This window comes from Rhinoraja longicauda, chromosome 4 (genome assembly GCF_053455715.1).
Source record: "Rhinoraja longicauda isolate Sanriku21f chromosome 4, sRhiLon1.1, whole genome shotgun sequence".
Taxonomy (NCBI): Eukaryota; Metazoa; Chordata; class Chondrichthyes; order Rajiformes; family Arhynchobatidae; genus Rhinoraja; species Rhinoraja longicauda.
Window position 1 is genome coordinate 20,858,093 of NC_135956.1, and position 27,375 is coordinate 20,885,467.

A 27,375-nucleotide genomic window follows, 5' to 3' on the forward strand; every position below is an offset into this window, starting at 1 on the left:
TAATGTTGTTTCATTTACTGTATTCCTGTTCTTACTTTGCAGTACGCTCATTAAAAAAAAATGTAATTACATGAGTACACTACATACATTCACCTGTGTTAATCATACAAATAAGTATTTTTGCTTATTGAACTTGGATATGAAGTTTTCAGTGAAAACGATGCACATTTTAAAACACCAGACCAGTTTTAGAAAAGTAAACCTTTTTATTTATATATATTTATATGTATATATATATAAAAGAAATACAAAATTTCAACACAATGAAAATGTTATCATGGCATTTCAGTTTTTTCTGAGCTTTCAACCTGTGTCGCTGCCTCAGGTATATTGGAAGTAAGTAATGTCCTTCTGTTGTAGTGTCCCTTAATTATGCCGGAGTTGTTATTTTCATTCAGAATTTGTTTTTGTTTTTGTCTGTTTAATGACTGTACAAGTCCAAGGACAACAACTGCTAATGAGTATTGACTGGTTAGCTTTCTTGGTTGCATGATAAGTGGATTTGGCTGCACTCTTCCCAGAAGAAAATATGTTTTAATCTTCCCTTCTTGTTCACTTATCCCTTTGACATATATTTCACCTCTGTACTCAAAGGCAAATCCTTTGTCCTTCAGGATAAGGTAGGTATCTTCAGGAACTTGAATTTTGCCACTAATGCCTGTGCTGTCCATGCGGCTTGCTAAGTTTACAGTTTTACCCCAGATATCATATTGAGGTTTCTTAGCGCCAATAACCCCTGCAACGACTGAGCCATGGCTAATACCTGTAAGGAGAAAGACATTTATCATGTCAATTAATCATCTACTTCAATGTCTTAAATCCTCCAGAAATCACAGTTGATATCATGGCAGTCTAACTGTCACCAACCTTTCCCCATTACGTTTTCTGAAAATATATTTTATTATGGGGTAAAGTTCCAGCATTTTGTGTCTATCTTCCAATTATTAAGTGCCTGTAACATAGCCAAAAATTCTAAACACTATCACAAACAAAATAATTGAAGCGAAAGGAAAAGTGAAATATAGGACTGATGAATTTCTTACACTGTAATATTCTTTTTAGCTAGACAAAACATTATTAAGCTTAATTTGTTAATGTAAAACAAAATACTAGAGAATTAATGATTTTAATCTGGTTAAAGATCATATTAAATGACTTCAATTATATCAACATATTCGTCTTGGTGTAAACATAGAAATTGATATCAACTTGGAGAATATTTCAGTAATTACAGCTAAAATCTCTTAATTCTGTTTCCTCCTAAATAAAAAAATATATTTTTCAGCAGTATCTTACTATGTTACAAAGATATTTTTGCAGGACATATTACCTTCCACTATGTGTCACTGTTGCACTATAACTGGAATAGGGAAGTAATGTCATGTGTGTGAATATTATATTTGTAAAATAAGCACACCAACCATGTTTATGTATACTACCAGGGTTAGGCTGAAAGAGAGACTGAAAAGTTGCATAAACATTAAATCAATGTATAATGGAATGAAGGACATAAAAATGTATTTCAAATATTAGTGGATCAAAAGGTTGCGGCACGGTAGCGCAGCGGTAGAGTTGCTGCTTTACAGCGAATGCAGCGCCGGAGACTCAGGTTCGATCCTGACTACGGGTGCTGCACTGTAAGGAGTTTGTACGTTCTCCCCGTGACCTGCGTGGGTTTTCTCCGAGATCTTCGGTTTCCTCCCACACTCCAAAGACGTACAGGTATGTAGGTTAATTGGCTGGGTAAATGTAAAAATTGTCCCTAGTGGGTGGAGGATAGTGTTAATGTGCGGGGATCGCTGGGCGGCACGGACTTGGTGGGCCAAAAAGGCCTGTTTCCGGCTGTATGTATATGATATGATGATATGAAAAGGTTGTGACCTATAACTCATGGGTCAACTTCACTCACAGTAAAACATATACATATCGGAGGGTTTAAACATATCATATCAGAACATATTAAAGGGTTCTGGTTGAAACATCGTCTTTATTTTTACTGCTTCCTCTCATTGATTGCCATATGCAATGCGCACACTTCCAGATTCAGGGACAGTTTCTTCCAAGTTGTTATCAGGCAACTGAACGATCCTACCAACAACTAGAGAGGTGCCTTGAACTACTGTCTACCTCATTGGAGACAATGGTTAGCAATGCAACAAAACCTTTTCACCGTACCTCAGTATGCATGACAATAAACTCAACTCAACACAAGTGCTGCTCTTTTGCTGACAGCAGGACTGACCCAAGATTTCTGGTGTAAGCTGTGGCCATGATAGTCACTGTGGCAGCATCCTGATCCCATTGAGCTCAGGATCCAATGAGGACAATGCCTGACTGGGATGCTGCATAGCATGGCAGAGCTGCTTAACCCTTCTCGTCCTTTATCCACGGTGGCTGTGCATAATCAGCCATGATCACGGTGAATGGCGGTGCTGGCTCGAAGGGCTGAATGGCCTACTCTGCATCTATTGTCTGTTGTCTATTGTCTATTGGTTGGGGAATCAAAAGCCAAAGGGCACAGATTCAATATGAATCTGTGCGACAACCTTTCCCTTCAGACAGTGGCGGGTAGATGGAATAAGCTGCCAGAGTAGGTAGTTACGCCAGATACTATAATAGCATTCAACAGACACTTGAACAGGTGCTTGGATAGGGAAGATTTAGTGATATTGGATAATCATGGGCCAATGAGACTGGATTAGATGGGGCATCTTGGTCGGTGGTGGATGAGTTGTGCTGACGGGCCTGTTTGTGCGGTGTATGACTTTTTGACTCTGACTCTACCCCAATAACTCCCTTCCCCCAGTTTCCCCCTTCCTGATCTTCCACACAATGATTTATCTCTTTCCCTTGATATCCCTCTCTGACAACTGTTTTTCTCTTCTCTCATCCCCACCCATTTTCTTCCCACCTTTATGGCAGCCTGCATGGCTACCTTCCTGATAGCTCATTAACCATACTGACCGGGTTCCCAGCAGGTAGAAATCAAATGATACAGCAGCCACAGGGCCTGGTAGCACTGCAGTATGTAAATCCACACACTGGCTCCTAATCTTTTTTAAATGGGTGATGACGGAGGGTGGCATGGTGGCACAGTCGTAGAGTTGTTGCCTTACAGCGCCAGAGACCCGGGTTCAATCCTGACTACGGCTTGTCTGTACGGAGTTTGTATGTTTTCCCCATGACCTGTGTGGGTTTTCTCCAAGATCTTTGGTTTCCTACCACACTCAATAGACGTACAAGGTTGTAGGTTAATTGACTTATAAATGTAAAATTGTCCCTAGTGTGTGTAGGGTAGTGTTAATGTGCAGAGATCGCTGTTCAGTGGGCCGAAGGGCCTGTTTCCGAGCTGTATCTCTAAACTAATCTAGTCTAAACTAAACTAAACCACAAATGCGATTTGTTATAATGACAATTTCACAATTTAGCAAATTCCCAGTGACCTGATTTGGTTTTAGGCAACATGTTTCATCCAATTCAACACACCAAAAATGGACAAATTGGACAAAAGCAATAGTAATCAACTGTAACAAACATTTAAATACAAGTAAATTAAAGTGGAATTTTCCAGAACAAATGAGCACAGGAGGATGAGGGATGATCATATGGAGGTGTACAAAATCGTGAGCGGAATAGATTGGGTAAATGCACAGAGACTCTTGCCCTGAGTAGGGGAATCTAAAACCAGAGGACATAGGTTTAAGGTGGTGTGGTGGGGTGGTGGTGGGGGGGTGGTAGGTGGTAGGTGTAATGCTGGTGTAAGGTCCGAGCTGCCAGAGGAGGTAGTTGAGGTAGGGACTATCGTAACATTTAAGAAACATGTAGACAGGTACATGGATAGGACATGTTTAGAGGATGTGGGCCAAACGCAGGAAGGTGGGACTACTGTTGCTGGGACATGTTGGTTGGGCCGAAGGGCCGGTTTTCACGCCCTTGATGACTATTACTCTATGAGCAAATACAACAGTGAATCAGTGAATCAAAATATATCACATTTTACTCACCAACTCGAAGTTCAAAGTTATTGAAAGAATGTTTATTTATTTCCTGTATGCTTTCATTTAAAGCAATGGTAAAGTCTGCCAGAGCACATAGATGACCCCATTTCTCTTCAGAATTCTGCAAATGGCAATGGACAGAAGTAAACTTTGGTGATATACATTAATAATGTATGTCATAAAATATGCACTCTGTACAAATTGTTTTTGCTTTCTTTACCTGCTTTTCTGGAGACAATCCAGAAACAGCCATATAAGTGCTTCCGATTGTTTTGATTTTTTCAATGTCCTGAAATCGCTCTTCACCCAACAACTGCAAGAGGTATCAAGATGGGTAAAACAGTTATACAGAAATGACAAAGTGCTCTGCCTCCAAACTTGAACTTAGACTGCTTCAATCCTCCCTATTTCTGTAACCTTCCCCTATTCTTCAATTCTTCAACTTTTTTTGCCTCCTTTAATTCAGAATTCATGTGTCGGAAGGAACTGCAGATGCTGGCTTAACCCGAAGATAGACACAAACTGTTGGAGTAACTCAGGTGGGACAGGCAGCATCTCTGGATGTATGGAATGGGTGACGTTTCGGGTCGAGACCCTTCTTCAGCCATTCATTCACATCCAGAATTCATGTTCATTTCTGATTTTGACAGACGTGCCTCTTCCCATTTTAGAACTCTACCCAAAATTTCCTTCACTATTTACCTCTCCTCCTTTAATTTATTCCTTAAAGCTCATCTCTTCAACTAAGTCCTAATATTTTTCATTCAAACAAAATAGCAGGGGGATAAACTAGGCAATCACATACCAGTCATACCCTAACATCAGTGGCAGGGAGTAGTTTAGAAACATTAATTGAGGAGAAATTCAAATGGCACATGGAAGATTGTAGGTTGGTGAAAAAAAAGCCACCAAACATTATCAAAGGCAGACTGCATTTAACTAACTTTATTCGTAGTATTAAATGGTTGGGTTTCCACTTTGAAATGGAAAAAAAGTGATAGGTTGATTTGGGCTCAAATATATTTATGATCTGGACAAGTTATAGAGAGCATAATTTCAAAGCTTTCAAATCATGAGAGTATCTGTATAAAATCATGAGAGGAATAGATCGGGTAGATGCACAGAGTCTCTTGCCCAAAAGTAGGAGAATCGATGACCAGAGGACATAGGTTCAAGGTGAAGGGGAAAAGATTTAATAGGAATCTGAGTTGTAACATTTTCACACAAAGGGTGGTGGGTGTATGGAACAAGCTGCCAGATGAAGTAGTTGAGGCTGGGACTATCCCAATGTTTAAGAAACAGTTAGACAGGTACATGGATAGGACAGATTTGGAGGGATATGGACCAAGCACAGGCAGATGGGACTAGTGTAGCTGGGACATATTGGCCAGGGTGGGCAAGTTGTGCCGAAGTGCTTGTTTCCATACTGAATCACTCTATGACTCTTTGACTCTATAAATGACGCAAAACTCAGAAGTGAGAATGTTATAAAGTAGCAAATAATTCCGAGATTATGTAGATTGATTCACTTTGGTATAAAAGATATGATATAAATGAAAAATATATAATATTGACACGGGTATTGGAGAATTTGCATACAAGCGCATGAAAGTGACAGGACGTTGGGAAGATTGTTGAAAGAGCAAAGACACAAGATAAAAGCAAATGACTGGTTTGGCCACACCTAGAGTTTTGTGTTCAATTCTTGCTACTTTTTTTTGCACAGTGGATAAGAGATTTATTGGCAAAGCACCACAGATCAAAGACTTCAGTTAAATGGAGTGTCTTGACAAACTGGGATTGATCTTATTGAATTAAAGAGGTTATGAGGAGATTTCTCAGAGATATTTACAATCAAGAAACGTTTTGATAACAAGTAATGAGAAACTGGAATACATTGTATGAAATGATAGTGACAGCAGATTCAAAAATAAATTTACAAAGGAAATTGCAGAGCCACTTCAAAGCGAAAATAAATGCCAGATTATATGGAAAATAGAGTAGAGTGGTACTAAATGCATGCTTCATTAAAAGAGTTGGCAATGGCCTATGAATTTTATGTTAGAACTCTGGAGATTTGGAAAAAGTTAAATGTTAAGGTTCATTTCTCAACTTAATCAGAAAATTAATATCTGTTTTTTAAAATTAATTATTGTGAAAGTGAATGCAAACCTTCTGGGGCTCCTAAAATTTCAATAAAGCTGAATAACATTGCTTATGAGAACACACTCTCTGATTATGTCTAAGCCCTTTGTGGACTTCAGTAGAATTTCTCTATTAAAACTAAAATCTGAGTGTAAAGATCACCCTGGTAACGACTACTGTCCTGTGGCCTTAACATCGACCATCTTGAAGTGCTTTGAGAGGCTGGTTATGGAATGTATTCTATCCAGCCTACCAAGCAACCTTGACCCACTGTTTTTCATCTACCGCCACAACAGGTTCCCAGCTAATGCCATCTCCCTGGCCCTACACTCATCCCTGGAATACCTGGATAAGTGCGACACCTATGTCATACCTCTATTCATAGTCTACAGCTCTGCTTTTAATACCATTTTCCCATCCAAGCACATCTACAAACTCGTGGAACTTCGTGTCGGCACTCATCTCTGGAACTGGATCCTCGACGTCCTGACCAACAGACCACAATTATGGAGGAGAGAGGACAAATCATCCTCTACAATAATCTTCAACACTGGTGTCCTGCATGGATGCATTCTCAGCCCACTTTACTCTTTATACACACATGACTCTGCAGGCAAGTACAAATCCAACTTAATTTACAAATTCACAGACAATACCACCGTAGCGGGCCGGATATCAAATAATGACAAAATGGAGTACATGAAGGAGATTGAGAACCACATAATCTGGTGTCAAGCCAACAAACGTTCTCTTAAATCAGCGAAACAGTGGGGCTAGTGATCGACTTCAGGAAGCGAAGCAGCACACATACCATTGAATGTGACGGCACCAAAGTATAGTAGATTGTCGTCGTTTGTCGGCACTGGGCCTGTACTCGCTGGAATTTAGAAGAATGAGGGGGGACCTCATTGAAATGCAGAATAGTGAAAGGTTTGGATAGAGTGGAAGTGGAGAGGATGTTTCCACTAGTGGGAGAGTCTAGGATTAGAGGTCTTTGCCTTAGAATTTTATTTCGGAGTCACGTGAGTGACTACGTGAAGACCCCGTCCAGCACGCATGCGCGACATTAGCGTTCACGCAGTGCACCCGCGACGAACGGGAGTTCAAGGTGCTCCCGCTACAAACTAAAAAGTCGGGCCGACAGGTAAGTCTACCGTGGCCGTGAGTATTTTCTCTGGTCTGCTTTAGGTACACAAGATGAGCAAGACCAGAGGAAAGAAATTTCAGCTTGCCCCCGTTCGTCTTCCGTTGAGGAACGTTCTTTGGAGGGGGGCAAGAGGCGGCAGCAACTACCGAGCCGAGCCCAGCACCGCTAGTGCAGCCTGAGCAGCGAGCTGGAGGTACCTGCAGCCAGAACCGGGCGGTAGTGTCCGACGTTTCGGATGAAGATGCCACACCGCTACACAGCGGCACTGGCAGCCGCCTAAAGCCAAACGGCTTATGGAGCAAATGCTCCAGCGAGATCTGCTGAGAGAGCAGCAGCAGACTCGCCAAGGGAGGGCCCAGAGCGCCCAGGCACTCCCGCAGTGCCCTTTGTGGCACTGGCCATTGCCTCACCTTCTTTTGAAGGCAGCATTGGCGACCAGGTCTGGGCTGGTCAACAAGATGGGTTCTTGGCTGAAGATCTCCGGAGTACGCAGGGTGTACAGGATCAGGAAGAGCTGCTGGGTGTGGTCAACCGCTACGTGGTCATTCCACGAGGGGGTCGGCTTTTAGAGCCAAAAACTTGCAGCCAGCATTGACCACCTGTCCTCAAAACCCCTACAAGAACGGGTGGTCAATGAGGCCCTTTGAGCTATATACAGCCCCAGAAAATTGTACATCATTGCATGTACCAGCTGTAAACAGCAAATTTGGGGACATCTGGGGCAGAACATCAGGAACCTGGAGTTGAAGCTCCAGAAAATCATATGCTCGGTCCATTGATGGTGTGGACATCTCCACAAATCAGCAAGATACATTAGCTCTGCTGTGCACCACTCAATATGAGATCATCAAGCCTGCCCTCAACCCTAAGTTTGCAGGCTTGCAAAACACCGGGTTCAGAACCTCCAATTCTGCTTTTTGTAAAGGACCTTCCAAAAAAGGTGAAAGACCTAGAGGAAGAGTCCAAGACCTTTGGTCTCGTGAGGGCAGGTTTAGGACCGAGCAGACCCAACAAACCCAGGCGGCAGTACCCCACGGCGTCCACCAGTCGTCAACCACCATATGGGACTGGTGAAAGCTCGGGGCCCGCAACCATTCCCCGTAAGCCTTTTTAGGCCAGGGCCCAGAGCGGACCCCATGGAAAATGTGCCACCCCCAACAACATCAACGCCAACAGCAGGCCTCTACAGCCCAGCAGACACCTCATCGTCCAGCGAAGAGGCAGAAGTAGCACCAGTAACCATGGAGGTAGGTGGGTCTGGTCCCTCTCAGCATATGACCAGTACGGGCTCTATACTATCAGGGGGGAGATTGCACTGGTTTTTGGATGCATGGGAAACCATCATTAATGACAAGTACATACTAAGCTGCATTCATGGCTATAAAATTGACTTTGTTCATAAAAATATTCCGCCAGTTCAGCTTATACCCCAAAGGGTATTCACCCTCTCACTCAAAGAGAAACAAGAGGGTCAAGCTGAACTTATGAGGCTACTAGCAAAAGGTGTCATTGAAAGAACAAAACATGAACCTTTGGAATTTGTGTCTAATATTTTCACTAAAACTAAAAAAGATGGTGGATGTCGCATCATCATTGACTTAACTACGTTTAACGAGTCAGTTAACTATACACATTTCAAGATGGAAACTTTTGAAACCGCCAGACTTTTGATTTCTAGAGGGTACTTTCTAGCAGGCATTGATTTAAAAGATGCTTACTACTCAGTACCCATACACAAGGAGCATCGTAAATACTTAAAGTTTATCTGGATGAAACAGCTATGGCAATTTAAAGCCTTACCAAACGTTTGTTTGAAACTTTGGGGTTTGTCATACATCCAGATAAATCCAATTTTACACCGTCCACTACCATGGACTATCTTGGATTTACGATTGATACTGTTCGCATGTTTGTAACTCTGCCGAAGGGGAAAGCATCAGAATTGGCACTATCATGCCACGAACTAATGGATAAACGTCAGCCAACCATACGGCAGGTAGCTAGAGTTTGGTAAAATGGTAGCAGCCTTTCCAGCTGTACAATTTGGACCTTTGCAAAATTTACAAAGAGCAAAAGTGCACGCACTAAAGCAAAACTCAGGTCACTTTGACCGAGCCATGTATTTAACTGCTGAATCCATTCCAGAGTTACAATGGTGGACAAGGAACATTAGGCTCAGTTCCAGTCCCATAATAATAACCAACCCAGTATTAACCATGCAAACGGATGCCAGTGCTTTGGGCTGGGGAGCAACTAACATGCAATCCAGCACAGGGGGCAGATGGACTAATTCTAAATCATCTTGCCTACAGACACGGGGTATCAACTATTTAGAAATGTTGGGTGCGTTTTATGGTTTAAAAGCATATTCATCTAATACGCATCATGCACATGTCCGGTTGCAATTAGATAATACCACGGTGGTGGCTTATATCAAACACATGGGTGGTGTAAAGTCGATATCGTGTGACAAATTGGTCAACCTAATCTGGCAATGGTGTGTCGAAAGACATACTTGGTTATCAGCAACTTACCTACCAGGTAAGCAAAATACAGTGGCAGACACCAGGTCACGCAAATTTAACGATAACATCGAATGGATGTTAAATCCCAAAGTATTTGCCGAAATTACAAAGCAATATGGCACACCAGATATCGACCTATTTGCATCCAGGCTGAATCACCAGGTACCAACATATGTCGCTTGGGAACCAGACCCTGAGGCAGCAGCAGTTGATGCATTCACGCTGCATTGGGGGAAAATGTTCTTTTATGCTTTTCCTCCCTTCTGCCTCATCAGTCGGCTGTCACGCAAGATTCAATTGGATTCCGCTTCAGGAATCTTGATAACACCCGACTGGCCTACACAGCCATGGTTCCCAGTGGCCCTCGACATGGCTGTCGAAACACCGTTGGAATTCCCCAGCAGTCCGGAATTATTAATCCACCCAGTGTCAGGCATTAGTCACCCGTGCCATGACAGAGTCAATCTCCTGGCTTGCAGATTCTAAAAAGACCTCTACTGGGCCTGGGACTGTCTGAGGACGCCATCAACATGATGACCGCATCCCACCGGGAGTCCACCAGGAGACAATACCTGACCAACATAAGGAAATGGGAACGGTATTGCTCCAAAACAGGAACTACCTACACTACAGCGACAGCCACCAGTGTTGTGGAGTTCCTGGTTGGATTACATCGGGAAGGACTCAGCTACAGCGCCATAAATACAGCCAGGAATGCGTTGTCAGCTTATTTGGTTCCAGCAGCAGGACAACTGACTTTGGGGTCCCATCCATTAGTGGTAAAAATCATGAGGTGCATTTTTTAACACCAATTCCCCCAGACCAAGGTACACTCAGATCTGGGATGTCAGCATTGTGCTGACGTACCTTAGGGGATGGCCACCGCCCAGGGCACTCACGCTGGAACAACTTACACTGAAATCAGTCATGCTCATGGCACCAGTGTCAGCTCAAAGGGTACAGTCCCTCCACCTTCTGAGGCTGGACAGCATGACAGAGTCATTGGACTGTTTCACATTCCATATTCAGGGACTGGTCAAACAAACTAGACCAGGTACCACGCCTCCAGTCATGGAGTTCTGGGCATATTCATCTGACCCACGGCTGTGTGCCAAGACCCATCTCGCCAATTACATAGACACAACATACAACTTAAGAGGGAGAGAAAAAGCCTTATAGATAAGCCACAAGAAGCCTCATGGTCAGGTGACGAGCCAAACCATTTCAAGGTGGCTCAAGCAGGTGCTTAAGTCCGCAGGAGTGAATACTAATGTTTACAAATCTCACTCCACCAGGGCTGCATCTACGTCGGCGGCTAGTCGAATGGACGTGCCTATCGACCATATTCTGGCCAGAGCAGGATGGTCCTCGGAAAGAACTTTCCAAAGGTTTTATAATAAACCGCTGGCGCAACCTGCTACATTTGCAGACAGAATTTTAGAGTCTGCAGATAATATTTAATTTGAGCCCTGGGGAGCTCTCTGTTCTTTGTTGTCATTAATAAACCTTTTTTGTTCACAAACAGGGTTCTTGATTGCGATAACATACTTCCTCCCTCTAAGGTCTTCAGACAGTGAGTGAAGCATGAGCTGGTACACGGTTCGGAATCACAGAGCTTTGAAGTCTTCACGTAGTCACTCACGTGACTCCGAAATAAAATAGTAAGATTAAATGAGAACTTACCAGTTCGAAGTTTGATCTGTATTTTATGAGGAGTTACGATGAGGGACTACGTGCCCTCCGCTCCCACCCTCTTTTATACAGATCAACTGGTAATTAAGTTCTTATCCTTTCTTTACTATGTTTATTTCAATCATTGTGTTTTTTCTGTGAATCCACACCGCTGCTTTGAAGAATGTCGCGCATGCGTGCTGGACGGGGTCTTCACGTAGTCCCTCATCGTAACTCCTCATAAAATACAGATCAAACTTCGAACTGGTAAGTTCTCATTTAATCTTACTATTAAAGGACGTTCTTTTAGGAAGGAGATGAGAAGAAATTTCTTTAGTCAGAGGCTGGTGAATCTGTGGAATTCTTTGCCACAGAAGGCTGTAGAGGACGTCTTTGGATATTTCTACGGCAGAGGAAGATAGATTTTTGATTAGCACAGGTGTCAGAGGTTATGGGGAGAAGGCAGGAGAATGGGGTTAGGAGGGAGAGATAGAACAGCTATGATTGAATGGTGGAGTAGACTTGATGGGTCACTTATGACCTTATGACTTAGATGTGGTAGAAAGTTTCAAGTTCCTGGGAATAAACATCATCAGCAACCTGTTCTGGACTAGCCATATCGGAGCAATGGCCAAGAAAGCACACCAACGCCTCTACTTCCTTAAAAGGGTTAGGAAGTTTGGCTCCTAACAACTCTCACTAACTTCTACAAATGCGCTGTAAAAAGCATTTTATCGGGCTGCATCACAGCATGGTTTGGGAACTTCCATCCAAGATCATAAGAAATTGCAGAGAATTGTGGACGCAGCCCAGACCGTCACGCAAACCAACCTCTCTTCCATTGACTCCATCTACACTCACGCTGCCTCGGCAAGGCCGCCAGCATGATCAAGGATGAGTCTCGCCCTGGACACTTCCTCTTCTCCCCTCTACCATCAGGCCAGAGGTGCAGAAGTGTGAAAACACATACTTCCAGATTTCTTCCCAGCTGTTATCAGGCAACTGAACCATGCTATCACCAACTAGAGAGCGGTCCTGAGCTACCATCCACCTCATTGGAAACCCACAGACTATCTTTAATTTAACCTTTCTGGACTTTATCTTGCATTGAACTTTATTCCCTTTATCCTGTATCTGTGCACTGTGCATGGCTTAATTGTAATCATGTATTGGCTTTACGCTGACTGGATAAAATGCAACAAAAAAACTTTTCTCTGTACCTCGATACACGTGACAAGAAACTAAACTAAATTATTGAAAATCTTTTCTCAGTATTCTACTCGTACCAAACTGGGCAATTATTAGCACGAGGACTTGCAATTGTTTATGAATATAAGAAACAAGCATGGATAACCAAGTATTCCACGGATAATCAAGCAATCCCAAGATTTATGACCTCTGTTTAAAGATTTTTTTCCCCGCACTGTCATGAATGCTGATGTCTGTTTCTTGACACGTTAGCCAGGAAAAGCATCAACTCTACATCTATTCTATCATCCCTAATGAACGTGGCACAGTTTAATGAGATCACCTGTCATTTCTCTAAATTCAAGAGAGCATGGACCTTGTTTGCTAATTCGCTCCTTTTAGAACAACCAATCTGGTGAACTGTCTTTGCACTTCTTTTATTGCAAGTATATCCTCCCTTAGGTAAAGAGGCCAGACCACAATATTGCAGATGTGGTCTCCACATGCCTCCAAATAATTAGATCAAAATGTACTCAGATTCTCTTGTAATAAAGGTCAGCTTCTCACTTGTCTCTTCCAAATCACTCGCTGAATCTGTAAAGTATCTTTCAGTGATTTATGTGCAAGAATCCCCAAGTCCTGTGAACACTAGCACCTTTCAATCTCATGCCATTTAAAAAAATATTCCACCTTTCTATTTTTTTTACCAAGCAGATGACCTTAAGTTTTTCATATTACATTCCATTTACCAAACGTCCCTGTTCACTTTTCCTGGTCCATATCCCCTGAAGATGCTCTGCACCTACCCCATACCTAGCTCAAATTATCATCAGCAAACATGAATATGTTACGCTTGATCTTCTTATCCCAGTCACTGATATAGATTTTGAAGCTGGGGTCCCAGCACCAATTCTCATGATAGTCTACTGGTCACAGCCTCCCAACCAAATAATCATCAATCCCAATCTGTTTCTGTCTGTGAATTAATCATCAATCCATGCTATCAATCCAATCCAATACTACCCTTTCTAATTTTGTTTAATAATTTCTTATGTGACTCTTTCAGAAAGTCAAAACACACCACATCAACTGTCTTGCCCTTATCTGTTGTCCAAGTTATAACTTAAAAAACTCCGACAGATTGTTAAGTATGATTTTCCTTTCAGAGATTCATATTCAATCTGCCTGACTCTATTATTGTTATCCAAGTGCTCTGTTCTTTCATCAGAGCTTCCAGAATTTCCCCGACCATAGCGGGAATGGCAGAGCAGACTCAATGGGCCAAATGGCCTAATTTGGTTACTATGACTATGAACGTGAATAATATCCTTAAGACCTTTCACAACCTCAGGACCTCAGTAACACTTCATAGTCAATAATTCCATGTTGTAATATAGGAAATGTAAATGTCTTTGGACAGCAAAACGGGGACAATATTCTTTCATTCATGGCCCCTTCCTCACTCCCCAACTCCATGATGTGACGTTACCATGTATAACGCACAGCCTAGATTTTAAATCTCTACCTCAACCAAGAAAATAAAAAATGAAAGATAGTTACTATCCTTTAGCAAAGCAACAATGTTTTGTCAAATAGTTTACTATGAAGACAGTAACCCGTTATACTTAAACATGCTGGCATTTATTTCGAGAGGGCTTATATACAAAAACAGGAATGTAATGCTGAGGCTCTATAACCGCGCTGGTCAGGCGGCATTTGGAATATTGCGAGCAATTTTGGGCACCATATGTGAGGAAGGATGTGCTGGCTCTGGAGAGTGACCAGAGGAGGTTTATAAGAATGATTCCAGGAATGAGTAGGTTAACATATGATGAGCGTTTGACGGCACTGGGCCTGTACTCTCTGGAGTTTAGAAGAATGAGGGGGGACCTCATTGAAATGTAGTGAAAGGTTTGGATAGAGTGGAGGTGGAGAGGATGTTTTCACTCGTGGGAGAGTCTAGGACTAGAGGTCATAGCCTCAGAATTAAAGGATGTTCTTTTAGGAAAGAGATGAGGAGGAATTTCTTTAGTCTGAGGGTGGTGAATCTTTGGAACTCTGCCACAGAAGGCTGTGGAGGCCAAGTCAGTGGATATTTTTAAGGCAGAGATAGATAGACTCTTGATTAGTACAGGTGTCAAAGGTTATGGGGAGAAGGCAGGAGAATGGGGTAAGGAGGGAGAGATAGATCAGCCATGATTGGATGGTGGAGTAGACTTGATGGGCTGAATGGCCTAATTCTGCTACTATCACTTATGATCATAATCCCAGCAAAAGAAATACGAGCCCAAGATATCAAAAAAGACATGGTGCCAAGTTACCTCATCAAAGTCCGCTATTATTTCGTTTAGCAATCGTAAACATTCTACTCCTTGGTTATTCATTTCAGTTTGGGAATAGAAGTCTGCAAATCCTGGAATTGAGGCAAACATCACAGCCACAGATTCATAAGACTGCGAATAAAGCTCCTGGTGCAAAAAGAACAATAATGGAAATAAAGTTCATGAGCAATCAGCTACCTGTTTGTCAGAGTTACAGTTTATTTCTCATAATTTAAAGTTGTTTGGTGTGTAAACGAATGCCTTAATCAATAACCAATCAAGCAACATGGAGATTCAATGTGTAGGAAAGAACTGCAGATGCTGGTTTAAATCAAAAATAAGGCACAAAAAGCTGGAGTAACTCAGCGGGCCAGGCAGCATCTCTAGAGAGAAGGGATGGGTGACGTTTCGGGTCAAGACCCTTTTATAAAGAAGAATTTTGAAGAAGGGTCTCAACCCGAAATGTCACCCATTCCTTCTCTCCAGAGATGCTGCCTGTCCCGCTGAGTTACTCCAGCATTTTGGTCTTAACATGGAGATTCAAATACTGTTTGAATCTCCATGTTGCTTGATTCAATGAATTGTATTTTTTTGAATTCATTTGAACTTACCAACTATTAAGTAAGAGTAAATAAATTTGTCTGGAAATTATTCCTCATCTTAAAAGCAAGAAACATGGAATTATTATTGTGATTGTGTGCCTCCTGTGTGATTATTGCCTCCAAAACATCAATTGAAAACCAATGAAGAATCACACATCAGTGACGTGTGAACTTCTGGAAATGAACCATTTTTACTGAGCATATATATTTTCCAAATATAACTCAATTGATGAAGTGAACTCAGTTCACTTTCCATTTCAAAGATTGAAGAACTGAAGGTCATTAATACCCTGAAAGGACATGTCGTTGTTAAGCTAGAAAGGGTGCAGAGAAGATTTACAAGAATGTTGCCAGGACTCGAGGTCCTGAGCTATGGGAGGGGTTGAGCTCACTAGGTCTTTATTCCTTGGAGCCGTGGAGGATAAGGGGTGATCTTATAGAGGTGAACAAGATCAGGAGAGAAATAGATAGGGCAAATGCACAGAATCTTTTACACAGAATAGGGGAATCAAGAATCAGTGGACATAGGTTTATGGTGAGGGGGGTAAGATTTAATAGAAACCTGAGGGGTAACGTTTTTACACAAAAGGTGGTTGGTACATGGGCTTTCGGAGGAGGAAGTTGAGGCAGGAAGAATTGCAATGTTAAAGAAACATTTAGACAAGTACATGAATGGGATAGGTTTAGAGGATAGGATATGGGCCAACTAGGCAGGTGGGACTAGCGTAGATGGGGCATGTTGGCTGGTGTCGGCAAGATGGGCCAAATGGCCTGTTTCCATTCTGTATGACTCTCGGACTCTATGACATCCATTTACAGCTTGCCAATCTGGAACAGTGCACTATCCTGCAGCCAAGTATTCATCCCAGCTGCTAGAATCAGATATTTGTAAAGAGAATTAACAGCCTGGGAAGTTAACTGTCTCAATTATTTATGTGGATCATTTCTACTTCACACACAGAAATAATTTGCCTTCTTTGGGTTACCTTTTATTTTCCTGATAGGTTTACTGGGAACAGTGATCATGACAAATGGTCTGGCCAATAGACTATTGAAAGGCAATAAATATAAATGTTGTTTGAATTTGTGAAGTTCCCTTCTAATTCCAGTTGAAATCTTGAAATATCCTCGAGAGTACTTAAAGGAATATGTTGGCAGACGGGAAGCGTGACAGGAAGCACATGGATATAATTTTAACTCTTACATGGATTTATTTGGAAGAGGGATTTAACATCATCAAACAATATTTATTTAAGATGGTTAATCCAGTATTGATATGGATGATTATAGGTGATAACAAGGGAAGTGATCGCAATAGGCAAACTATAATTTTCCATTCATTATATGAAGGCAAAAAAATTGACTGCTCAAGAGTCAAAACCTTGGTAATGGATTAAATCAGTTTTAAATGTATTGTAATGTAATGTACTTACATCATTGTCTCTTTCCTTTTCCAAGAAATGACGTGCCACATGACTTGGTAGAATATTTCGGAGCATATTTTCATTATGTTCTCGAAGCTCCTTCATTTCATTAACTTCCTCTTTTGCTTGAACACGCCAGAGGAAGTCCAGTCTTGCTGTGTATTCCAACTAAGGAGATATTAAACATAATATAATTATTTTGGGTGGTTTCTTCTTGAAAAATATTAATTTCCTCAAGTCTTATCCAATGTATTTAATGTCTATTTTAATTAATCTATCCTACAAATCTATACATAGAGAGCATAATGCTATTTTGTTCCTTTCCTTACATTTTATTTTATTCAGATTAATATTCCACACATTTCTATGATGCTGGTGTAATGTAAAGAAATGTGTGCAGAATTATGAATATTGGAGCATAAAAACTCAATTGCTTGTGTTTCTATTTAAATTTACAGCTTAGAGTTGATAAGTTGATACTACTGTTACCCACACTGACCTTTCACTGGCCTCCTCCATTGTGAGCGTGAGGCTAAACGCAAATTGGAGGAACAGCATCTCATATTTTCCTTGGGCAGCTTGCAACCTAGTGGTATGAAACTTGATTTCTCTAACTTCGTAAGCCTTGTATTCCCTCTCTCTTCATCCCTCTCCCACCCAAGTTGTACCAGCTTCAAAATCGTCTTGTTGAGCCTCATTGTCTCTACTCATTCTCACATAGGACACAGCTAACAATGGTCTTTTTCCTTTAACAACGTTACCTTTTTGCATATCTTTCATTTATTTGTTCTATATCTCTCTGCATCACTCTATTTCTCATGTTTCCCTTTCCCCTGACTCTCAGTCTGAAGAAGAGTCTCGACCCTTTTCCCTTTCTCCAGAGGTACTGTCTGACCCGCTAAGTTACTCCAGCTTTTTGTGTCTATCCACAGTTAATAACGCCGTTTGATCCAAACTTTTCACTATGGGACACACCGTCACACCTACATATTCATCATACAAAAATGTTGCTATGAAATTGATTCATAGATAATGATTAGAGTCATGGATGTGAAATTCAACACCCAATGTGAACCACTCAGAAAGCAAATCTTAACAAACCCTGTTAAGCAGTAGTCAATTTATTAGAGAATGTGTTAGAGGAGAGCGCATTACATAGAATGTGGCTGACAACTGCACATGAATGCCTTGGACAAATATTGAGAGAACATTGGCTCTTCTTGCTGCATATAAAGCTGTACCAGTAGTAGATCCATAGAGCCAACAATGCCTCATCAGTCTGAAGACCAACCCGAAATGTCAACTGTCCATTTCCCTCCACAGATGCTGCCTGACCCCTTGAGTTCCTCCAGCACTTTTATTTCACTCAAGATTCCAGTATCTGCAGTCACTTGCTTTGCCATTATATACATGCCCAAAAGAATAAAACAAAATAAATGGCATGGCTATCTATGTAACCACTCTAACCGTACTGTGAGGAATTGATTTGGATCCATTGTGCGTTACCATTGTAATGTATGCTTTTATAGGCTACTAAATTTCCATCATTCTTCAAAAACTGCATTACACATGTAGTTTTTTTGTTATAGGTACTCAATCCATTAATTATTTTATATATTTATCTTCTTTCTCTCTTACCTCTACATTTCTCTCCTGTTAAAAAAGGATGAATAGATTTGTCAGAGTATTTCCTGTGGGTTGAAAAGAAATTCTGTCTTTCACTTTCAAGTGTGAAAACAATTAATTGAGATGTGCCGAGATATTAAGCACTCTATTCATAGCCCATGTGATATTCCAACTGCTAATGTTAATGGATGTAAAATAAAGCAGACAGTGAATCAGGCACACTTACCTTCATGCTTGAATCCCTGAAAATTGAACACATACTAAGTCATGAATTGTTCCCTGAGTCGTAGTGGAAACCTTTAGCTCCATTAAAGGACCACTCTTAAAGTGAGCCTGAATTAGAGTGTTGCTTGGAGACCAAGCAACTATGAAAGCCACCTCAACCTAGCCTGAATTTTTTTTTTTTAAACAATAAAAAAAACTGCAGATGCTGGAAATCTGAAATAAAGACAGACAATGCTGGAAATATTCTGCAGGACATGCAGCATCCATGTAAAGAAAAATCGAGTTAATGTTTAGCTCAATGACTTTTTAACTGTTTCAATCACCACATTCGCTGCGAATTTTCAGCAAATTTCCAATATTTTCAAGAGTTAGATTTAGCTCTCAGGGCTAAAGGAATCAAGGGATTTGGGGGAAAAGCAGGAATGGGGTACTGATTTTAGATGATCAGCCATGATCATATTGAACTAGCACGAAGGGCCGGATGGTCACTCCTGCACCTATTTTTATATGTTTCTATGTTTCTAATTTGCCCTCAAAACCTCTTGCAATAAACACTATTGCTTATTGTTTCCTAATTGCTTCCACAATTTGTGCACAGTCAGCAGCCACAACCAGATTAAGATTGTCAGCAACAGATCGCTCAGTCTTTCGCACCAACCTGCAAGTGGGGAGCATTGTGAAGAGTAGGGAAAGACGGACCAAGGGGAACACCAACACTTCTCAATCTCACATTATTTTGAAAAAAAATAGAGCTTTCTATTTTTCAGAGGAACTGAAGATGCTCTTTAGTCTTTTCAGTCTGAAGGTTTCCGACCCGAATCGTCACCTATTCCTTTTTATCCAGAGATGCTGCCTGACCCGCCGAGTTACACCAGCATTTTGTGTCTATCTTTTCAATTGAGTTTGGTGAGCACACATACACATTGCATTTCACTTGTCATTTCCTTGGCCATTCAGTTTACCCGTTTGCAGACTCAGGACTCCTTTGCGCACTCTCCTCATAATCCATACCACTGCCCTATTTTGTACCATCAGCAAACTTGGATATATTTTACTTTACCCCCTCAACCAAGTCACTGTTATAGATTGTAGAAAGTTGGGACCAAGCAGGAATTCCTGTTTAGATAAGTCACAAAGAAAATTATCATTATGAATGAAATAAATTGTTAAATTAATCTTGCAATCCATTGTAATCGTGCAGACAGTGAATATATAAAGCTTGAAATTACCTGTTGTCCATGATAAAATACAGCCAAAAGGAACATTGCCATGAGCAGCAAGGAAGTTTCCTTCGTGCCTAAGAAGTCTCTGCTACAAAAAAACAAAGAGGTATATCTCTTTTTAAACAACATACTTGAGAAATGTTATTGTCATCATCACTGTTATCCATTTCATATTTTTGGTTGTAAGAATTTCCAATCTAAATGCAGGTTACAGCAAAAGATATCAGCAAAGGTTAAGCTTTGAGATTCACATTGAAGGAAGTTTCTCCAGTCTCCTGTTTTACTTTAGACTTTAGAGATACAGCGTGGAAACAGGCCCTTCGGCCCACAGAATCCACACCGACCAGAGATCACTCCGTACACTAGCACTATGCGATGCACTAGAAGTCAATTAACCTACAAACGATTTTGGAATGTGGGAGGAAACTGGAGGACCCACAGAAAACCCACACAGACACAGGGAGAATGCACAAACTCCTTACAGACAACACCTGTAGTCAGGATCGAACACGGGTCTCTGGCGCTGTAAGGCAGCAATTCTACCGCTGAGCCACTGTACCACCGAACGTAATGCCATGGAGGCTGGCAGGAAAGTAAGAGAGAACTGGTTGCTTAAAGTGAAATGGTAATTAAAGGCCGACTCTCAGACGTTTATGCTATCATAAGGGAGTAGCCAGGGCAAAAAGCCTCAATGTGCCTTAAAATCTGTTCCTGGCCCTGTTCTATCTGTGGAGGACTCATCATGCTTTAAGATAAATGCGGCCAGATCAGGTAAACATAATTACAAAGGTTGTGAAGTGATGGGTTTTGATCACCAATTCTTTACAAGTTAATCTAATTTCTATGCTGCCATTTCACTAACGTGCAAAAACTCTTCCAAGAATACATCTAAGAATTCTGCCCGCTATCGCTGGAGGCTGGGGCAATTTGGGGGTTTGTGCATATGCATCACCCATGAGTGACAGGTGAAAGTGTGTGACATGTGGAATCCGACTGGCAACGGCCTGCCTGCCCACTTGAAGATTGGCCGGCCAATTGTAGCAGGCAAAGAGTAGAATATCCATATTCTTCACATACAGGTTCAGACCCAGAATAACCAGATGATAGTTATGATTTATCTAAAGTATTCCTTTCATCTTTTATTTCCATTGTTATGAAATATTTGTAATAAACATATTATTATTTATAATAAATACATCTTTACAAGCACATATAATTAGAAAACTGTTTAGCTTAGTTTAGTTTCGTTTAGAGATGCAGCTTAGAAAAAGGCGCTTTAGCCCACTGATTCCGCACCGACCAGCGATCCCCGCACAATAACACTAGGGTGTTAAAATTTACAATTTTATCTAAGCCAAATTAACCTACAAAACTATACGTTTGTCGAGTGTGGGAGGAAAATGGAGCTCCTGGAGAAAACCCATGCATGCCACGATGAGAGCGTACAAACCCATACAGCATCCCTGGTCACGATCGAACCCGGGTCTCTGTCGCTGTAAGGCAGCAACTCTACCACTGCACCTCCGTGCCGCCCCAGTTGCCTACTCTGTTTTTTATTGTACATCATTCATATTATATATTATTGTTTTTTTGAAGCTCTTTTTCTATCATTTGGGGCTGCTTTTGTAATGGGAAAATAAATTCCACGGAAGAGAAATGTATCTGCATAATTGTGGACGTATCTGCATAATTGTGGACGTATCTGCATAAACGTATCTGCATAATTGTGGACGGCTCAATTGTAATCATGTATAGTCTTTCCGCTGACTGGATGGCATACAACAAAAAGCTTTTCACTGTACCTTGGTACATGTGACAATAAACTAAACTAAACTAAACTAAACTAAACTAGTGCTAGATAATTATTCCAGGAATGGAACCAAAATTCAGGGTAAGAGTGCAATTGATGACTGATCCCATTGCAAGTACTTTATGTCAGGAAGACAAACCAAGCATTATTCTTCTAGATCTTTAAAACATCATGAATGTCTCTTCTGCACCCTGTTATGTAAAAAATCAAGAACTGTGTACCAAGCCGTAGGGTCCATGAAAGTCCACATATGATCTAGTTCTGTGCTGGATATCCCCAATTTAGCTGGAGCATTGAATTTTTTTAAGTGAAATGTTCTAATTTGGTTTTACTTCGATTTTCCACAATTCTATTCCTTCTTTCTTCATTCCCCTAACTTGATACCTATGTATTTTAAATGATGCCAGGTTTGCTACCAATGTAATTGTTGCTGGGAGATAGACACATCATATATCTCCTTAAAATTCCCCTGTAGGCTGTTGGGGCATACCTTTGAACCTTATGGAACTCTGGCATGCATTGAGATCCGTACTATGAACTGATGGGAGTGGGATTTGAGCCTAGTCCATTCTTGCTCCTGGACATTAAGCATTACTGCAACAGAACTAAAATAAAACTACCACACTGTCACATCTAAGTAATGCAATTGGCATTGAGTGTAAAAGAACATAAACACTTACTCTCCACTGTGATGGAAGTTGTCATATCTAACAAAGAGCGAGCTGTAGACGGTTTCAGTCAGCAGTGAGTAAACTGCAATCATTATCAGTAAAACAGCAAGTTTCAAGATGGAATTCAGACGGAGAAACACTGCACAGGTCACCATCGCTAGCACTCCAGTAAACACAAAATACTAGACAGATAACACATAAGGATCACGTTAGAGCTTCAACTGGCGACAGACAGTACTTCAGTTATTCGGTAAAGTTATTACCGTACTTTTAAGAACTAAATTACTTTATTAAATGCTCTACTGTTTCTTGGAGTTCCCTCCTTGTAGGTCTTAAATAAAACGCAGTACTTTCTATCACTTTACACTCCACAATGGCAATATATTTAACCTTCATGAGATGCATTAGTTACCCTGGGTACCTCAGCACAATTTGCTCCCATTCAATCTCATTTCTGGACATGTTCCCAATCTTTCCCATAGTAGATAATGGAGTGGATGCACGGAGGGATCATGGCATCAGCTTTCATTTTCTATGACTCAGAATGATACCACACCAATCCATTATTCACCATGCTGCCAGACAAGCAGTACAAGTTATAAATAGTCAACATTTTGCATCTTATTTAATTTCAAAAATGGCTGTAAAAAGTTTGTTTAACTCCTACAACAGAAAAATTAATCTGAGGCTTGGGCTGCAATGCTGAGATTTGAGTTACCTTCATTCTAGACACGCTGAGTAGAGCTTCTAAAATTAATGTGTTTCTGTTTATAGCCTAAGTTGAGTTTAACTTCCTCTTTCTGAAGATCTTTCCCCCTATTTGAAAGCTTTGAGAAACTATGGTATCTTAGATTATGACACCAACTACTTGTGTATTCTCCATAAGACTAGCATCTGAAAACACGTGCCCCATGATTATCACAATGACATTACCGGACAATGTTTCCAGTTTGGTTAACATCGCACTCTCCTAGTCTGAGTAATGTACATGATACCAGAAGAAAGTACCAAATTGGCAGTACATTACATAGAGAATTGAAATCCTTTGAGAAGTATTAATTCACTGACATTTATCAAAAGGAATAAAACACCATGAAACCAAATACTGCTTTTCATGATTCCAGGTTATCCCAAAAATACAATTCAATGTTCCATTTCTCCTGTCACGTGGCAATCTAACGCTTCCTCAGGAGGTTTAACAGCATCTCATACTCTATGCTTTAACTGCTCCTGGCCCCTTCTCTGTTCTCCTTGGCCTATGCTATCATTCATAGAACATACAACAGTACGGCACAATCTACTAAATGCTTCCCTGGATAAGACAAGTTCTACACCCTGGGAATTGATCGAGTGAACCTCATGTGCACCATACTATTGGGGGGGATACCAAAATTGTACAGTACACTGCATTCCAGAAGTGTTTTCAACCTCATCTCTGTAGCAAGGCTTCCCAGGTTTGTACCATCTCACTTGGAAGGACAATTGCTGTAAAATGTTTGTTTCCTCTGCATTACAGGATCTAAATCACATTATTTTTGACAGATCTCAATTTCCAGTCATTAATGTAATCAAGGTACATATTGTACATTGCATCCAACAAATGAGTGAATCTGACAAATGACCAATTAATCTGGTTAAATATTTCAGGAGCCCCATTAATGTGGTAAACATCCTAAGAAGCTTCCAATGAGCACTGCAGGAACAGTTTTGTACTGAACTATACTGGGCTAGTGTGAACGGGTGATCGATGTTCGGTATAAACTCGATGGGCTGAAGGGCCTGTTCCCGTGCTGTATCTCTAAAACTACAACTAAAAGACACAGAGAGATATTAGGACAGCTAAGCAAGAGCTTACTGCGAGAGCGAGGTTGTAAACAGTTTCAGAAAAGCGGACAGAGATGGAAAGGCGCAATGCTTTGTGGGAGGAGGGAAAGTTCAGGGGTGAGGGCAATTTCAAAACTTGGAATGTAAGCAGCTAAAAGCTTTGCAATGACTGGTAGTGATGAAAATTGGCATTATATAAGAGTAATGAATCGCCAAAGTGTGGCGACCCTTCAGATTTGTCAATAAAAAACAATTTGTTGTTTTAGGACACAGGCAGAAGGGTCTTAATTATTGCACCGATTAAATCAACAAAAAAAACAGTATTTCCTTGTCACTGTATTATATTATCAGACTAAGTCACTTGCTCCTGGCATATAATGGACCTCAAACTCCAAATCCTTTTTGGTGGAATTGGTTCATGAGTTATTTCTAGAAAACGCTGCACTGACATCAGTGGTATGATTATGCTGCAGGCTTATGAAGGAGCAGAATGTTAAGACATTGCCCTGGAAGACAAAAGTGCCGTGTCATGGTTGATGTGGTTACCTATTAATAATTTAGTGCTAAGTTAGCATTGCTGACGGAACCGTTGATCAATTATATGAATTGCATTGTTTTCCCCTGTGACATCTGCACTCAGGACTGAATGGACTTTGCCCATATACATCTTAAGCTAATGGATTTATTTCAATTATCACGAGTTACTGCAGCAGTGACCTTAGTACAGAATTTGTCTCACAGTCATTAGTAACTAGTATTAGAAGAGACTTTTATCTTGTTTATATCACACTTTAATGTGTCCTGGAGGTATGATAAAATGCCATATTAATAACATTTCCTTTATTAAATGTAATCCATTTCTGTAGTGTCTCCCTACTGATCCTCATGAGTGCAATTTGTTTCAGGTTCTGAGATGATAAAGTAATCTCCTAGTTTTGAAAAATAAATTTAATCAGTAAACAAATGTAAAATTAAGAGATTAGTGAAATGATTGATAATTTCAATATAATAGATAGGTTCCACTGGCTTTGAATGTTGGAGAGCTTGGAAAAAACGATGATATTATAGGATTGCTCGAACAGCTACAATTCCTTGTCCATTATTTCAACGGAAGCATTAATTAATTAATTTAAAATGGGTTAATACCTCATTAAAACAAAGGAGAGAAGAATTTAAAGTCAATGCTTTAAGCTCAAAGTAATTTTCAGGCTTATCTAAATTTAAATAATCTATTTAAAGGAATATCTAATTAGACGTTCAGTTTAGTTTTTTTAGTTTAGAGATATGGCGCGGAAACAGGCCCTTTGGCCCACTGAGACCGAGCCGACCAGCGATTCTTGCACACTTACACTATCCTACACACACTAAGGACAATTTGCAATTATACCGAACCAATTAACCTGTATGTCTTTGGAGTGTGGGAGAAAACGAGATCCAGGAGAAAACCCACACAGTTCACAGGGAAACGTACAAACTCTGTACAGACAAGCACCTGTCGTCGGGATCGAGCCCAGGTCGTCTGGCACTATAAGGCATCAACTCTACACTGTAAGGGCAGCTGCACCACCGTGCCACCCCATCTTTTTTAAGGAAGAGATAGACAAATTCTTGATTAGAACAGGTGTCAAGGGTTTTGGGGAGAAGGCAGGAAAATGGGATTAGGAGGTTGAGATTAGCCATGATTGAATGGCAGAGTAGACTCATGGGCCAAATGGCCTAATTCTACATCTATAACTTGTGAACGTAAAATACAGGGTAGAGATGCATGGAGTAGTATAGGTGTATTTGCTGATTGTGGCACCATTTGAATCCTTCAACTAGCTCTGTGGAATACTGTTAACTTTTCATTATAACGTAGCGCATGGAATTGCACAGCTCAGGGACAGGCCCTTCAACCCAAAATGTCTGTGCCAAACATGATGCTGAGTTAAACTAATCTTGTCTGCCTGCACGAGATCCATAACCCTCCATTCCCTGCACATCAATGAGCACATCGAAAAGCCTCTTAAATACCCCCATTGTATCTAACTCCATCACCGCCTTGGCAGCCCATTCCAGGCACCCACCACTCTCTGTGTAAAAGGTTTGCCCACAAATCTACATGAAACTTTGCCCCTCTCACCTTGGAAAAAGGATCTGACTACCTACCTTATCTATGCCTCACATAATTTTATATACATCTACCAGGTCTCCCCTCAACCTCCGATGTTCCGAGAAAACAATTCAAGTTTGTTCAACCTTTCCTAATAGCTAATGTCCTCTAATCCGGGCATTTTGGTAAACCTCTTCTGCACCCTCTCCAAAGCCTCCACATTCTTCTTGTAATGGGGTGACCAGATTGCCCACAATACTTCAAATGCAGCCTAACCAAAGTCCTATAAAGCTGCAACATGACTCCCTGCCTCTTATACTCAATGCCCTGACTGATGAAGGCAAGCAGACCATATGCCACCTTCATCACTCTGTCTAATTGCACTGCCACTTTCAAGGAGCTAAGGACTTGAACCCCAAGGTCCATCCGATTAGTACAGGTGTCAGAGGTTATGGGGAGAAGGTAGGAGAATGGGGTTAGGAGGGAGAGATAGATCAGCCATGATTGAATGGTGTAGACTGGATGGGCCGAATGGCCTAATTCTACTCCAATCACTTATGACCTTATGAACATCAATTCTGTTAAGGGTTACATTCTCTGAATCCAATCATGAATTCCTTCCCTTTTCCTTGAGCGATCCCTTCTCCCTCGTGTTTTTTTAAATGTAAGTATAAAAAGCCGTGGGGTTTTCTTAATCCTACTTGCCAATGACATTCCATGGCCCTCTTTGGCCCTTCTTGAGTTCTTTCCTACTTGCTTTATCTATATACTAAAACTCTTGTTTGTTTGTTTGTTTGTTCCTGAACTACAGCCAAAACGGTACACGACAGCACAACAATTTTAGGCCCACCTTACTCACCATTGTCCCTTTGGTGGTAATGGA

At 41.0% G+C, this 27,375-nt stretch overlaps 1 protein-coding gene across 2 annotated transcripts in view; it reads right to left on the reverse strand.

Moving 5' to 3' along the window:
- Positions 1-246: 246 nt before the first annotated feature.
- The window catches only part of adcy8 (adenylate cyclase 8 (brain)), a 104,762-nt gene continuing 77,633 nt past the window's right edge, over positions 247-27,375 (reverse strand). Inside the window, exons 12-18 of one of the 2 annotated variants that reach the window (XM_078397320.1) lie at positions 22,586-22,758; positions 20,102-20,183; positions 17,031-17,189; positions 14,996-15,142; positions 4,219-4,311; positions 4,005-4,119; positions 247-763 (exon numbers count right to left, since the gene is read on the reverse strand). In XM_078397320.1, coding sequence (XP_078253446.1) covers positions 276-763; positions 4,005-4,119; positions 4,219-4,311; positions 14,996-15,142; positions 17,031-17,189; positions 20,102-20,183; positions 22,586-22,758 — 1,257 coding nt within the window. In that variant the 3' untranslated portion in view covers positions 247-275. The remainder of the gene's footprint in view (positions 764-4,004; positions 4,120-4,218; positions 4,312-14,995; positions 15,143-17,030; positions 17,190-20,101; positions 20,184-22,585; positions 22,759-27,375) is intronic. The other variant, XM_078397321.1, reaches the window with a different exon arrangement.